Consider the following 15,628-nt stretch of genomic DNA (forward strand, 5'->3'; position numbering starts at 1 on the left):
GGGCTGCACTTGATTACTTTTGCATTGCACGCAGTCCTTAGGGATAGCATCTTGCTCATAATAAATGCACAAGCTCTGAGAGTGGTGTTCAGTTACATTTCCCCCCAATTTTTTTCACCTTTCCCCCCAATTTTTAAGGGTTGGAAAGGAATTAGGAAATGCCACCTTATCCTTAAAATAGAAGACTGCTAGATTTTTTTTTTTTTTTAAGCCCTGAGAACTTCAAACGCATGGACTAGATTTTGCTAGAGGCTTCTGATATGGCCGAGGGAAATAACACAAGATCAAGAGCTAGGCCTCTTGGTCCTGATCCGAGCCCAGCCACACTGACTGTGACCTTGAGCCAATCCCTCACTATAACCACGGTTCTTTTTTTTTTTTTTTAAAGATTTTATTTATTTATTCGATAGAGATAGAGACAGCCAGCGAGAGAGGGAACACAAGCAGGGGGAGTGGGAGAGGAAGAAGCAGGCTCATAGCGGAGGAGCCTGATGTGGGGCTCGATCCCAGAACGCTGGGATCACGCCCTGAGCCGAAGGCAGAGGCTTAACCGCTGTGCCACCCAGGTGCCCTCTTTTTTTTTTTTTTTGGCTGTAAATTGAAGAAGTGAGTGAAAATGAATTCTAAGATTTATTTCAGTTTCTATTACCCTAGCAATTGAAACTCAGGATGTAAGAACAATACAGAGAATCAGAAAACTATCAAAAGAGTAGGCAAATGGCTTGCTGGAGCCCTCAAATGATAATGGTGCTCAGACAGGAGGCATCCACTCCTACCTCTTCTCCTACACCCCTCTTGCACACCTATCCCCCCCCAAGACCCCCACGATTCCTGCCATTATAATGCAGAGGGACCTGCACCCAAATGTTGTTGGTCAACTCTGATGCAGACAGGACAACAGGGACAGATCTGTCCTTCACTGCTTTTCCTTCTGTTTCTTCTTCGCCTTGCCCCTTTCCACCAGCTATATTATTAATTGGAATTGATAAAGAATTGAGAACCCATCCCAAATTCAGATACTACTCTAGCAGGAAGTTGTTTCCTTTAAACCTCTATCTACAAGATTTTGGCGTGTCAAACAAAGGGCAAGCAATTCCAGACTAGGTAAAAAGAAAAAAAAATAAGGCTTTATTTGCTCTAGGTGAACTCAAGCTTTCCTATCATAAACTATATTGAGTACCTGAACCTACCGGCAAACCCCACACCTTGCGTTCTCGCTAGCTGCAAAGTATGAAGTCTAAAGGTCAAGGAAGCATTATGATCCTTTAATAAGAGATTAAATCTTTCCCTAGTACAGAGCCATTCAAGAATGAAAAACCAAATGGAATGTAAAAGAACATTCACTGGGATACACCAAAGAGAGCCCTCGCCACAGAAAAAAAAGTTAATTCGGCTTCTTGTTAATAGGAAGGAGACTCTGGCTTATTATCCTTAAGTATCTTTAAAGTTTATACCTTATTTAGGAGTTAAAGGTTACTTTGCATTACCAAGCAAAATCTCCTGGGGATGTTTAGGTACTGCTAACTGCAAAGGACAACAGCCTCATTTTGTTTTATCCGTCTTTGAGTTGCAAAGCAAGGTTCAAGCCTTTTTAAAGTACCGAGTTTTCACTATCCTGAATATGTGTCATTTACCAATAAAAACAGGGTTTCCCTCCCAGGTAAGAAGTCTCTTATCAATTAGGAGAAATTTCATGGGTCATTGTTTTTTTATCACCAGGAATTTTAATCTAATGATTCCAGATTTTACTTTCTGCAAGTATGATCAATTAAGATTTTAAGCTTTCATCAAATTGAACATCCGGAAGCGGTCTCATTCAGTGGCAGCTTCCTATTTCTCTCTATGGCTTGGGGCAGCCATCCGGGAGGAAGGAAGCCTGGAAGCTGGGCTCGCTCACAAGGCAGTCTGCGTAAGACTGACAACACATCAAGTTCATATGAAAGAAGGGGGAGGTTTACACAAATGTTGTCCCTCTCCCTTGAACCACCAAGACCAACCAGTACTCTGATCTCAGGAAGAATCATACTTAAAATCCCTCCTAGGTGGGAGTCTAGTTTTGTTTTTTTGGTTTCCACAGAGGAATTTAATAACCCATGTATTTCTTGTTTGAAATTAACCAGGTGGTCATTTTTAGTTTCTCATAGAACTAAGTTTCTCAGTGAAATAGCAATATTCTGTCCATAGCGTATTTTATCTCCGGATTTGGAAAAGGTGGGAGAGAAGAGCACAAGTCCATTTTTGAGGATGACCTATTTCTGCAGCTTAGAACTTAGGTGAGATTTAAAGATTACAAGATTCATTGCTTCGGCAACTACACGCAATAAGAAATAAAAACGTCACCGGACCAGGGCCATTCCGCTTGTCAAACAGACAGTATAATACCCATTAGGTAAGAGTCCTAAACAGTTTCCAAATTGTCACCTCCTTCGATTTTCTATCTCCATTTCCATCATAGACAGAAAGGAAGGCAAAATGTTTAGAGCTGGACAGTCTGTGTTCCCTAATTACCTGATCGCCCAGGGAGGGGCAGGGGAGAGCGTCAAAGACCAACAAGCCTTCCCAGTCTGAGTTGGTACAAAATGAAAACGCAGCTGCCAGCTGTCACTGGGGCGAGGGGCTGGGCAGAGCCCCCCATCCTCTCCTCCTCCTGCTCCACTTCTCTCCCCCTCCAACTTGCCAGCAGCAATAGACCGGTCCGCGAGAACGACACTCTCCACTGCGATCTGTCCTCGGACACCCGATCCTCCCAGAGCCGCACCAGGACCCACCTACCTCCTGAAGATGCGAGGAGACTGGCTACCCGGAGGGCGAGAAGGATGCTCGGCGACAGCGCCTCAGCATCTCCCTTCCGGAGCAGTTAGCTGGGAATACACGTTCGCCTCCATTTTCTGGTCACGTGATCACTGGCACATCTAAATAAGGATGATCACCTGCCTCCCAGATCTCCCAGTGAACCGGCCACCGCCGGTGCTCTCTGGCTGGGGGATGGAGCCGGGGCTGCGCCGAGTTTCCTTGGGGAACCTCAAATACTCTTTCATCCAGGTTGTGGAGTCAGAGAAGCCCCCTTGATTTTCGTGTCTGCTCGGAAAAGCTGCTGTCACCCCTGTTTCTGAGTTAGGTGGGACGTGAATGGGCTCAAAGCACAGGTTGGAAGGAATCTAGTTCCCCTGAAACAGCTTTAAAAAAAATCCTGTAGCTTCACAGCACACGCAGTAAGATGGCAGCGTGATTATTTTCTTTGCATGGACCATGGGTAAGACTGTAATAAAATGGACTTTGGAAGCATGGTGAGATACACAAACAAGGCCAACTGGAGGTTCCAGAGAAGGTTATGATGTTTGCACAAAATCCTGGCTATTGGAAGACAGAGCGTGGAGCCATAAAGCAGGTGGACTCTGCAGTCAGAGGTCCTAGAGTTTGAATCTAACTTCTACTATTTATTAACGAGTTCAGATCAGTTACTAAAGTGCCTGGTGCCTCAGACCGCGGACTCACAGGTGGATAATAATAATACTGGCATTTTAAAGACCCCTAAATCTAGGTAGAAATCTTCAAGAGCCTAGGTTAAAATCGACTCACAGTGCATGTAGTTACTAATACAATTATTAATTCTAAAAACGCTGACAGAAATATTTGACATAATTAAGGTAAATGAAATAGGAATGAAAAGTTTACATGCTAGGCGTGCATTTCACCAAAGGAAAAAAAATATTGTCAGACAAACCAAAGACTTCTGATCACCATCAGGCAAAATGTCAATGTGAAAAGTAACTATGGATACCGTCCTCAGAACTGGATTGTTCAGAGTTCCATGTTACATAACCTTTTAGTTTTCCTGGTGGGAGCAGGGTTGGGGGGAGGGGGCTATGACAGGACGATAGGGTGCTTTTAGGTACTATTCCAATTCATCTACCACCAACAAAATAGGAAAGTGAATTACTCAGCAGAGGACCTGGCCATGGCAAGTATTTAAGAAATGTTAGCTCCTATTCCTAAAATGAAGGGCATTTCTCTCCTTGTCATGACTGTTGGGGGTGGTAGAGGGCAGTAGGGAAGGGAGAAGAGGAAGAAGCAAACTTTTCTATCTTTAAACTAAAAGCCTACAGGGGCACCTGGGTGGCTCAGTTAAGCATCCAACTCTTGATTTCGGCTTGGGTCATGATCTCAGGGATCTTGAGATCAAGCCCCGCTTGGGGCTCTGTACTCAGCATGGAGTCTGCCTGTCCTTCGCCCTCTGCTCTTCCCCCACTCCACCAACTCCTGCTTGCGCTCTTTCCCTAAAATAAATAAACTAAAAAAAAAAATAAAAAATAAAAGCCTACAAAATTCTTCAGAATTATGAGCAGTTATGAAATAATTTCTCATGTGCCCTCTACCTTTCAGCCATGGAGGAGACCAAAGGGGGGTGGGCATCAGGAAGGTGTGACTTTGGCAGGGTTACTGACTGGCAGAGGTTCCGCAAAAGTGTCGGTGTGTTTCCCAAAGCCAAGATGAGCCAATACCATCATGGCTTTAGAGCTGGTGGTACCCTGGATGCCCAGGTTGAAGGCTAAAAACGGAGATCTTATCTTTGTGAAGTACTGGCTCATTAGAAGGACTTCCCTTTATCAGCTGGAAAAAAAGAAGCTGCTGGAGGGTGCAGGAGGAGGAGTTAAGTGTCGTAGAACAGACACTGTAGCTAAATCTATTTTATAATCTGTTTTAAAAGTCAGCAGCTGGTATTGAAATTGATTAAGTCATCAGTTCAATCATAGATACCTTTAAAAATTTAAAGAGCACTTCAATAAATGGGGGAAATGTGGACATCTGTTTTCAGTAATGACGTTTCCTTTTGTCTTGTAGGATGTTGTCTCAGACTGTGCAAGGGTAACAGAGTCCCAACTCAGAGTCAGCTGGGCACTTGAGTAAATGTATTGTTTTATTCATTGCGCCGAAGCAGTTACAATTATTGAAAAAAAAGGGAAAATAATTACTGCTTAAATGCAAGAAGTAGCATCCTGATTATTATCTAAACGAAAAGGGCATGGTAGATGTCGAATTCTCCAGTGGACTTTCAATTATGCTTTGAGAACCCAATACATCCAAATCATTATTTAATAAACTAAGGTTAAAAAAACAAGAATAAAAAAGGTCTTTGAAGATACATATTGTCAATGGCTACGTGAGCTGATGGTATGACAGATGACTGAGCAGAAGTATTTTTCTTCTCTGGACAAACTGATAGAGGCAAAGTTGACAGGCGCACCTGCTTTTCTCTATGAGGCTGAGGGAAGTGGATAACAGCGCTTTAAGAAAACTGAACAGCTCTACGAATCTTGGAGGAACTACACCAAGAGCAGTACAAGAACACTAAAGATAGGTAATTCTGGTCTCCAATTTCAAAAGAAGAGGAAAGATGGATTTTGCAACATCTGAAAAGATTTGTATCCCTGTTATGAACTGAATGTTTGTGTCCCCCACCAAGTTCATCTGTTGGAACCCTACCCCCAACCCCCCCCCACCATGTGATGGTATTAGGAGGTGGGGCTTTAGGGAAATAATTAGGATTTGATGATGAGGTCATGAGGGGGGAGCCCTCATGAGTGGAATTAGTGCCCTTCTGAAAGGACCCCCCAGAGAGCTTTCTCGCTCTTTCCGTTGCCATGTGAGGATACAATGAGAAGTCGGCAGTCTACAACCAAGGAGAAGACAGTCATCAGAACCTGACCTTCCTGGCACCCTGATTTCAGATTTCTAGCCTCCAAAGCTGTGGGAAATAAATTTCTCTTGTCTATAAGCCACCTAATCTATGGGAATTTGTTATAGTCTGAACTAAGTCACTCCCAAACTACATTTACCATGTGTCCCTTGGAAAAGGAAGCAGCAAACACCAGAAACGATCTGTTTCATTAAAAGCAAATTATGTCTGAACAACTTGGCTTTCTTTGCCATTTGCTCAATCAGGGGTATTTCTGGGGCGCCTAATATGTGGCAACTGCTTTCCTGGAGAGTACATTCTCACATGTGGAGACAGACAGAACAAAATCTGCTAAACAAATAAACAGAAGGGGCTCGTGGTGGCTCAGATGGCTAAGTGTCTGCTTCGGCTCAGGTCATGATCTCTGGGTCTAGGGATCAAGCCCCATATCAGGCTCCCAGCTCAGCAGGGAGCCTGCTTCTCCCTCTCCCTCCGCCTCTCCCCCTGCTTATGCTGTCTTCTTCTCTCAAATGAATAAATAAAACCTTTAAAACAACAACAACAAATAAATGGAAGAAAATAAAACAGGGCAGTGGGAAGAGCAGGGTTCTCAGCCTTGGCAATACTGACACTTCGGGCTAGACAATCCTTTGCTGTGAGGGTCTCTCTTGTGTGTTGTAGGAGAGGTCGCAGCACCCGGGGCCTTCGCCCATTCAAGGCCAGGAGCGTCTGCCCCAGTGTGACAGTGTGTGGATAGGAGAAACAGCTCTCTGGGGAGGAGTGAATGATAAGAATAAGCAAGCCATGTCAAGAAAAGTCTAGACATAACAGCTGGTGCCAAATCATCAAATTGGAAACCGTCTGGTGTGCAAGCCTGAGGGCTGATGGAAAGAGTACTCTTAGCCACCAGAAATGAAAGCATCAACTAGGACACATAGGGCCTTACAGGTGGTAGTAAAGAATCAGAACTGTATTCCAAAATGACATTGGATGGTTTTAAGAATGTGGGTAGTGAAAGGAAGATGTTTACATTTGAAAGGCTTCACTCAAGTCAGTGAGGGGAGTATGGATTGTAGGACCAGGTTGACAGGAGGAGAGAGGAGTGTAGTTGAAGGATGCATGTGGGCTGGCCAGGGCAGGGCTGCACGTAAGGTTAAGTGGAGAGTGTGTGTGTGTGTGTGTGTGTGTGCGCGCGCGCGCTAGACTGATAGGGTCCTGGGGCTTGGGGAGGCCATTATACTCAGCAGGATCTTCATAAGAAGTTGAGAAGGAGGCCATGTCCAATAATGTTAGATGAAGGATCCAGGCCTGACAATTGAGTCCAGTCTCCAATTTCCCTCTTGGACTGGAATTGTCAGTTAGCAGTAGGGAAACATGAGCATCATGGCACTGAATGAACGTGTAGTTCAATATGGACGTGCTGGCAGAAGGAAACAGTAATTGGTGTTCAGGGGCCAAAGGAGGGACCTCTGAGATACCTAGAAAGAATACGAAGCATACTGACGGGAAGAGAACCAGTAGCAAAATTAATATCAAGAAAACAAACGGAAGAAAGCAGAATTTAATGAAGTGGAAAACAAAAAACAATAAGAAAAAATCAACATCAAATCTAGTTATCAGGAAATGAACCCATCTTTAGAAAGACTGAACAAGAAAAAAAGAAAGAAGATACAAATAAACACTATTAGAGAGAGAAGAATGTAACTGCAGATTAAAAAAATAGCAAGAGAATATATGAGCAACTTTATTATGAAAATGTTAAAAACTTTAATGAAACGGACAATCTTGTAGAAAAATACTGAATAGAAAAGTTGATGTAGGAAGAATTAGAAACTCTGAATAGGCCAGTAATCATCAAGAAATCACATTACTAGTAAAAAAAAAAAAAACAAAAAACTATCCCTCCAAGTAAGCAACAGGCACAGAGATGGGTTCTAGAAATATTACCTAATCCTCATGTATTAGGTGATCCCCCTGGATTATACAAGTTATTCCAAAGAAGAGATGCCTGGGAGGAACAGTGAACTACCCTGGACGTTCACAGATCTCAGTACACTTTTCAGAGGCTGAGGTTCCACTGCTTTCTAATTAGGCCAGCTGTGCGGAAAAACATCTGTGTGCTGTGTCAGCTGCACTCTTACAACCCCCCCTTCCTCTCTGCCCCAGGAGGCTCCCTCCCACTCTGAATTCCACTTGGTTTTGGGGGCCCTGCTGGGAGATCAGAGGGAGGAGGCAGGGAGGCAAGGATCTGCACTCCTCTGGCTTCCTCCCTGTGGGAAGGCCCCTGGCTGGCTATGCCCCTCAACACACTAGGCCACTGCTGTTCTCAGGAAAACTGACATTCTTGCTCTCGGTTCTGGAATCACCCTCTCCTTGCCCCTAGGAGAGGCCTAGGCACGATAACAGCTGTACTGTTTCTACCCCTGAGCTACCACACCATTCCTTGTGAGCTCCTCACGCTTCGCTTCCACCTTGGTAAATACTCCGTTTATTAAATACTTCGCGAATTATCCTCATTGGAATGTGTCATCTCTCTCCTGCTGGGTCCCTGATAGACTGACGTATCCTGCTTTTGTAAGCCCTGCCTTCTCGTCTTCCTCACATGTCATCAATTTTCATGGAAGTCTTTTTTTTTCCCCCTGACATTAGTTTTGACATTTCACCACTCCAGCTGGAGAAATACCTTGGATTCTTCCTCAAACTAGAAGCCAACACAACACACAAGGGCTCCTCTGTGGGCGTTCCTCCCACGGGACAGCTGACTCGTACCACCTCATCTTGGTGTTCATGGCCTTCTCTTGCTAGAAAATCCTTTACCACAAAATACCACATCTATAAATATCTGGAAAACTTACATGTACCTTGAGGGGCTTTGATTCCCTCACCTTCCTCTGGCCGCTGGTCACTCGAGTTGGCCCCACAAACCACAGATGGGGAGCAGCCCGCTGACAGGGCAGTAACCATCACAAATTAGCCGTGGTGTAAAATGTGTGTTCAGGCATGGGAAGGGCTCAGTAGGTCACATGACAGAGCGAAGCGTCAGAGGCGAGTTCTGATTCACTTATTCTCCAAACAACACTCTGAGAATTTTGGCTATTAAATTGGATGTACTTCTCAATGGGGACAACAGGAGAATAGGAAGAAATACATCAACCTATAGAGTATGTTGTAAAAAAATGATTGTTTTGGCCTCTGTGTCCTATTGACAAGCACTGGGCTGGAAGGGAGAAGACAGAAGTTCAAGCTCTCATGTTACCACAGTCTCATTTCTGGATGACATAAACAGTGCATTTACTGAGCTGGTTTATCTATGAAGTAGGGATAATAAAACTTGCCCTGTTGATCTCAGATGGTGATTGGGTGGACCAGACTTATTTGAAGTCTGTTCTGGGTAGGGCTGGCCAGAAGTGGAGAGGTAGCAGGGGCTGGTAGGGAGACATGCAAAAAACCCATTTTTTTTTTCTCAAAAGGAGACTAAGGCCTGAGTCAAAGTGCAAATTTAAAGAACTTTGAATGATATTTCATTATCGCTACCAAATGTAACACACCAAGTGATCAAATATAATTACAAAAATAAAGGAACACAGAGTCAATGCCAAGTTTGGTGTTCTAGGTTTGGTTCAGAGCAAAGCCAAATAACCGTGAATAAACAAGGGACCGCTGTCGTTTATGGAGTATCAATTTACCTCGGAGAAAGGGCCAATGTTGGGAACTGGGATACAGCCCATCCAAACAGCAAGACCCACAGAGGGGGAAGCATGTGCTGCAAGAGCCTGATTCTTCTGCGTGCCCAAGCATATCGTTACCCAACTCCGAGAGAAAGAGTCGACAGATTATTTCTTTACCTGTTTTTCATTTTCAGCATTCACATGGGTTTAAGACCCAATGTACTAATTCCTCAACCATAAGTCCTGGACAGAAAAAGTCTGGTTTCAGAGGGTCTTATGAAAACTGTATAAAGATTTAATGGGGTCACTTACAGGGAGGAAAGGCAGTTTTTTCCCCACGGTTTGTCAGACAGAAAAAAAAGGCCAATGTTACTAATTCAAAAAGAAAGAATGCACAGAGGTGACCAGAAGAGGCAGGTTGTATGGGATAGGACATCCATTGTGTTGGAAGGTCATTTTTATTTTAAGGAGTACCAAATAACTCACCTCACAGGGCTAGAAGACAAGCTATAGCTCCACAAATGTAAGGATCAGGTTCTCTCTTCTTCTTTTTTTTTTTTTTTTTTTAAGATTTTATTTATTTATTTGAGAGAGAGAGGAAGAGCACAAAGGGAGAGTGAGAGGGAGAAGCAGACTCCCCACTGAGCAGGGAGCCCAATGCAGGGCTCGATCTCAGGACCCTGAGATCATGACCTGAGCTGAAGGCAGACGCTTAACCAACTAGCCACGCAGGTGCCCATGGATCAGGTTATTTCTAAATACTGTTTCAAAAGCACATGTGCCGGACCTCCCCCTTGTCCTCCTCCTCTCTGCCTCCCACTGCCCTGCCCCTCACCCCTGCCTGCATCTACAAGAGACCAGACAAGTGGAGTCAGTTTACTTCCTCCTCTTGGAAATAATTTCCATTTAATCACCCCGCACAGCCATTTCCTTACTCCACACCCAGAGAAAGCCATTATATTTGTATATTGATCAACCCGCTTTTATATAATTTAGATGGTGGTGAGTTTACAAATGTTAATGGTTTCATGTTCACTTAGCATGCAGCTAGTTCAGGCTTTTGAAGATAACCTGTGATTATTAATATTATTTGTCAACTTGGTTAGGCTACGGTGCCCAGTTATTGGGTCAAACCCCAGTCTCAATGTTGCTGGGATGGTATTTTTTAGATGTGATTAACACTGAAATCAGCAGACTCTGCATAAGACAAATTATCCTCCAGAATGTGGGTGGGCCTTGTCTAGTCAGCTGAAGGCCTTAGGAGCAAGGTCTGAAGTTTCCTAAAAAAGAAGGAACTCTCCTCAAGTCTGCCTAAGTTTCCAGCCTGCTGTCCTGCAGAATTTCCAGACTCAAGACAGCAACAACTCTTGCTTGAGTTTCTAGCCCGCTGGCCTGTCCTATAGATTTCAGACTTGCCAGCCCCTAAACCAGGGCGAGCCAATTCCAATTCCTTAAAATCATTTCTCCCTTTCTCTCTCTCGATAAAGATAGATGGATATCTCCTATTGCTTCTATTGGTTCTGTTTCTCTGGAGAACCGTGACTAGTACACAATCAAATAACCCTTTTTTTTTTCACACAACATTCTTGCAACCATGCCTTCTTTAAAAGAAACCTACAAACAGTTTTTCATTTTAAGAAAATCGTGTGTGGTGCAGATTCCTGGGCAGATGTTCTCGTGAGCCCATCGGAGAGATCAGGCATATCCATCGCTCTCTCGGGTGTTGGCGTGTGATCCTGAGCTGGTGGGTTCAGAGCTGGAAGGTGACCAAGGTGTTGGCAAAGCTTCCGGGAAGAGGGAAGATGGATCTGAGGAACCAAAACCAGCGCTGCAAATCTCAAGGGAGAGAGTTTCTCTCCCCACACTCATAATGAGGTCTGTTAACAAGAGGCAGTCAGTCAAGTTCAAGGAGAAAAGCCACCTTCTGAGGCTTTCTCGCATTTTGAAAATATGGCTTGCTGTTCTCAAAACGGTATGGCAACTTGAGTGAGGGGATGCAGCTGGGGGAGGGGAGGGCGAGAAGCCAGTTCGTATGGTATGTCATATTGTATATACTATCAGCCTACTTCTGTTTTTGAAGCCCAAACTTTAATATTTTTTTTTTAGGACAGTCTTGATTCTGCCCTATGACCAAATTCTGTGCCAGAAGACGTTTCCAGGTTTTTCATCAGAAAAATAGGACTATCTTATATTGCTTCTGTGATTATCTTCCTGTGTCCATGGTTTCCTTCCTTGTTTCCCTCTTCCTAGACAGCTTGGCTGACCTCTTACCCTCTTCTTTGCCTTTCCAGATTATGACCTTCCTTTAACGCCCATCTCAAATTACACCTCTCAGGGCCACATTACGCCTTGGGTGGGCCTTAGGCGCTGCTACTTTCCCGGGCTCTTTCCTTTACTAAAAAAAATCCAAAACTTTATTTTACATCTGCACTGGTAGAAAAAATAAAATCCACACAGGAGTATAATCATTTTTCTCTTTAGAAGTTCAAAGTTTCACATGGGCCTTTAAAGTCCGGGGGGCCCTGGGCACTCCGCCTCCCGATGCAGGTGGGTAATAAGCCACCTCTGGCTCCTCCTCCATAAGGGTGCCCTATGCAGATGCCTTCCCTCTTAACTTACTAGCACGAACCACACTCTGGACATGGAAAGACTTAAATTCAAATCCCAGCTTCTTCACCTTCTAACCAGAAACCAGATCAAGTGATTCAACTTTCCTTCCTTCCTTTCTTTCTTTTTTTTTTTTTTTTTAAGATTTTATCTATTTATTTGAGAGAGAGAGTGAGTAGGAAAGACAGCACAAGCCAGGGGGAGAGGCACAGGGAGAAGCAGACTCCCCACTGAGCAGGGAGCTGGATGTGGGGCTCCATCCCAGGACCCCGGGATTATGACCTAAGCCGAAGGAAGACGCTTCACCGACTGAGCCACCTAGGTGCCCCTCAACCTTTCTAAGACATCAGTGTTCTTCCTTGCATAATTCTTGCCATGGTAATAGGAGGCTTAGTACCCCGTCCATGGCAAATGCTCAGGGTAGGTAGCTATTTATATTTATACACACGTTGGCCATTAACTACTTTGATTTACATGTTACACTATTGTCTACCTCTTTACCTGTGTTTCACTCCCTTCTTAAACTAGAGGGTTGGGAGGAAGTTTTAGACAAGTGGTTCTCAAACTTAAGCATGAACCAGAATCGCCCATGTTATAAGCACAGATGGCTGGACCCACCTCGAGTTCTTGATTCAGGAAGAGTGAGGAGGAGGGTCAGTAATTTGCATTTCTATCAAGCACCCAGGTGATTCTGAGGCTGCTGATTTTATTTTGTTTTTTTAACTTTTTTAAAAAATTAATCTCTACTGCCAACATGGGGCTTGAACTCACAACCCCCAGATCAAGAGTCCCATGTTCTACCGACTGAGTCAGCCAGGTGCCCCAAGGCTGCTGGTTTTAGGACCCCACCTAGAGAATCACTGTTTTCCACAACTCCGTACCCTCTCCAAATCTAGCACAGAGGGAACCTTTCACATACAGTATTTAGGCTAAACGTAATACAAATCCGGGAAAATCTGCCCTCTCCCCTAATTGTGAGAAAACTCATTCCTGCACGGGCTGAGCTGAAAAATTATGAGCAAAGAAATCTGGAAGGCAAGGGGGCTAGTGGCACAACGGAGCAGTCTCATCTGTTGGATTGCCGGGGCATGTGCAAAATGCAGACAGAAGCCAAACAATAGCTCAGCCAACGCGAGACTGCCTGAGTCCTTAGCTCAGTCTATAACAACCCCAGCGGGGCCGCTGCGATCCATCTGCTCCTCTCTTTCTGATAACGGATCTGGGGTCTCTCTGGAAGGAAATAGCTTGACAGGAAGAAAGAAGATTACGCCAACTGAAAAGGTCTGGATTTATGAACCTGCACTTGAATATGAGCTTTTAACTCTTGATGGCACTTTACTAACCCTCGATATACCCCTGCTGTCCCTTCTTGTTTTCTTATTCCTTTCCTGGAGAAATGGAATTGGTGAAGACCAAAGCTCTTCACGGACACATTCTGTTAATACGCAAATTAACCTCGCACAAATGTGAACTGGAGGAAGCCCTGAGATCCTCCAGCCCAAGCCACCAATTTTATGGATGAAGAAATTTAAGCCTTGGGTTAATCCCAACATACGTGGCCCGAAACGGCAGAGCCAGGCTGGAATCCGGATTCTTCGACTCATAGTGAGTACGTGGTATGCTTAGTCCTTTATACTCCCCAAATGAGTAGGAAATGGAGATCTTCTTTCCACTACATTTTAAAGAGGAAACATGAACTTCCCCCCTTTACTTGTCACAGTTTGCTCTTTTGTCCCTGGAAGCAAGAGGGCTCCGTCAGGACAAATGAAGAGAAACGAACAACCCTTCATGGTGCAAACAGGGCCTGGGAAGCTCGAGGGCAGAGATGACATCCTGTTCCATGACATTCTGCCATATATCCCCTGGCCACCCAGAAGCTCCACGCAGCGCAGATTCTCAGACACCATGTGGCGAATGAATGAGTGAATCCCTAGTTTGACGGTTGGTTGCCCATTTTTCAGCCAGTTGGGCCGTGAATGCTTCACACCAAGATTCTGACCCTGCTGAGTACTCTCCTTAGTTAGCCCTCCTAGGAAGTCAGGTATGACATGAAACTAGATTTGCCCTTTGTGTGAGATCGGCAGTATGTCTGCTGGAAAAGGGTTGGCCCTAGAGGTGAAAAACCTTCGAATCCCAGAGCATTCACTCTGGCTACTTAATTCAAGGCACCCCCACCAGTCTGTGGAAAGGAAAGGTAATAATACCTATCACCTCAGGATTGTTGTAAGGATTAAATGAGATAATGGGAGCAAACTGCTTGGTGCTCTATGAAACAATGTTAGTGCCCGCCCTTCCCTGGTTCCAGCTGTTTAAGATTAATATAGGTATCAAGTAGGTGGCGTAAGTGTACGTATCGGAAGGCTAAGTACAGACTCTGGATGGAAACTGAAGGGTTCTTTTTTTTTTGGCTGAAAATACATACAAATCATTATCTTTATGGTTATCTAGCAGCTGTTTGTATGGATGGTACGGGCCATACATAGAAGCAAAGCTCCCATCATCTAGTTATTTTTTCATATTCCACAATCCCTCACCATTTCCCCAGATTCAAATACAATGTTTTTCAGGAAAAAAAATATCTAGCTTTTGGCTTACCCTTTTGGTCTCGGTTTCCTTGTTCTGGGCTCCAGAAACTCTGTCTCCATTTCCGTTTCAAGGATCCTGTGTTTCTGAGAAGGCTGGGGTGGAAGCATTTCCCATTCATTGTCATGGGTGACAGCCTGCCGCAGAGCTGCATCTGGGCCAGCCCTGCCTCGGCTCTTGATCTTCCGTGATTGGCTGCCCAGACCAGGGGCCTCTTCTAGTGCTAAAGATTCCAGAGGCTTCATTCCTCCTAGAACCTGCATGTGGGGACCCTCCCCAAAGCCACAAGCGGAGGTCAGCTCTGTCATCTTGCCAGACCATCCAGGCCCTGAGTTCCTAGCTTCCAATGACTGATCACCGACCTCACCAAGGCCCAAGACCATCCAGCTCTGGTCTTGCCCAGGACTCTCAAGAGATGATCTCTTATCCCCTTTGGGAGACAGTCTGTCTACAGAAGCATCTTCTCTTTCATTTAAGGAGGCAGGCTGACGGGCATCTGGGAAGCCTGCTAGCTGAGTTCCTGGCAGCCCTGTTTCTTCAGAACCTGCGTGAAACTCTCCTAATTCACATGTGTTTTCTCTGGCTTCACTGGCCTCGGGTGTTCGGGGTGAAGTTTCTTCATGGTTTACAAGTATGTAATCCATGTGTAGCGCATGAGGACCTTCATTCTTTTCTGTGTACCTTTCTTCCCTGTATTCTGGTGTTATCTGCCCAGGCTCTTTAATTGGAATTACGTTTTCTTCTTCCAACTCTGATACTCCCTTGCTGGCACCTAGAAGTGGAAGATGAAGGCGAGATGGGGAGAACAAGGCTGAATTAACACATTATGTGATTTGTGATCTTTGCAAATGATCCATCTAAGGAGAGATCATTTAAGAATTTTTTTTTTTTTTTGGTAGAGCTGTTTTCTTTTCTCAGGCACTCTCAAAGAGAAGTATTATACAAGCAGCAGACATTTACTGCTGGAATACAGGACTTGGTGAAGCATGCATTACAAATGCAATTAATTCCTCTTTTTACCCACTTCGGTAGGAAGAGCTCGGTTTACAAATATGTTAATTGCACGAAAGCAGCAGTTTCTGGGAGTGGGGGT

At 44.5% G+C, this 15,628-nt stretch overlaps 1 protein-coding gene across 7 annotated transcripts in view; it reads right to left on the reverse strand.

The window, feature by feature from the left end:
- PRUNE2 (prune homolog 2 with BCH domain) overlaps positions 1-15,628 on the reverse strand; it is a 248,761-nt gene that overhangs the window by 58,749 nt on the left and 174,384 nt on the right. For all 7 annotated transcript variants that reach the window (XM_048218336.2, XM_048218334.2, XM_048218335.2 and 4 more), the window contains exon 9: positions 14,548-15,307. In XM_048218336.2, coding sequence (XP_048074293.1) covers positions 14,548-15,307 — 760 coding nt within the window. The remainder of the gene's footprint in view (positions 1-14,547; positions 15,308-15,628) is intronic.

This window comes from Ursus arctos, unplaced genomic scaffold, assembly GCF_023065955.2.
Source record: "Ursus arctos isolate Adak ecotype North America unplaced genomic scaffold, UrsArc2.0 scaffold_33, whole genome shotgun sequence".
In the NCBI taxonomy this organism is placed as follows: Eukaryota; Metazoa; Chordata; class Mammalia; order Carnivora; family Ursidae; genus Ursus; species Ursus arctos.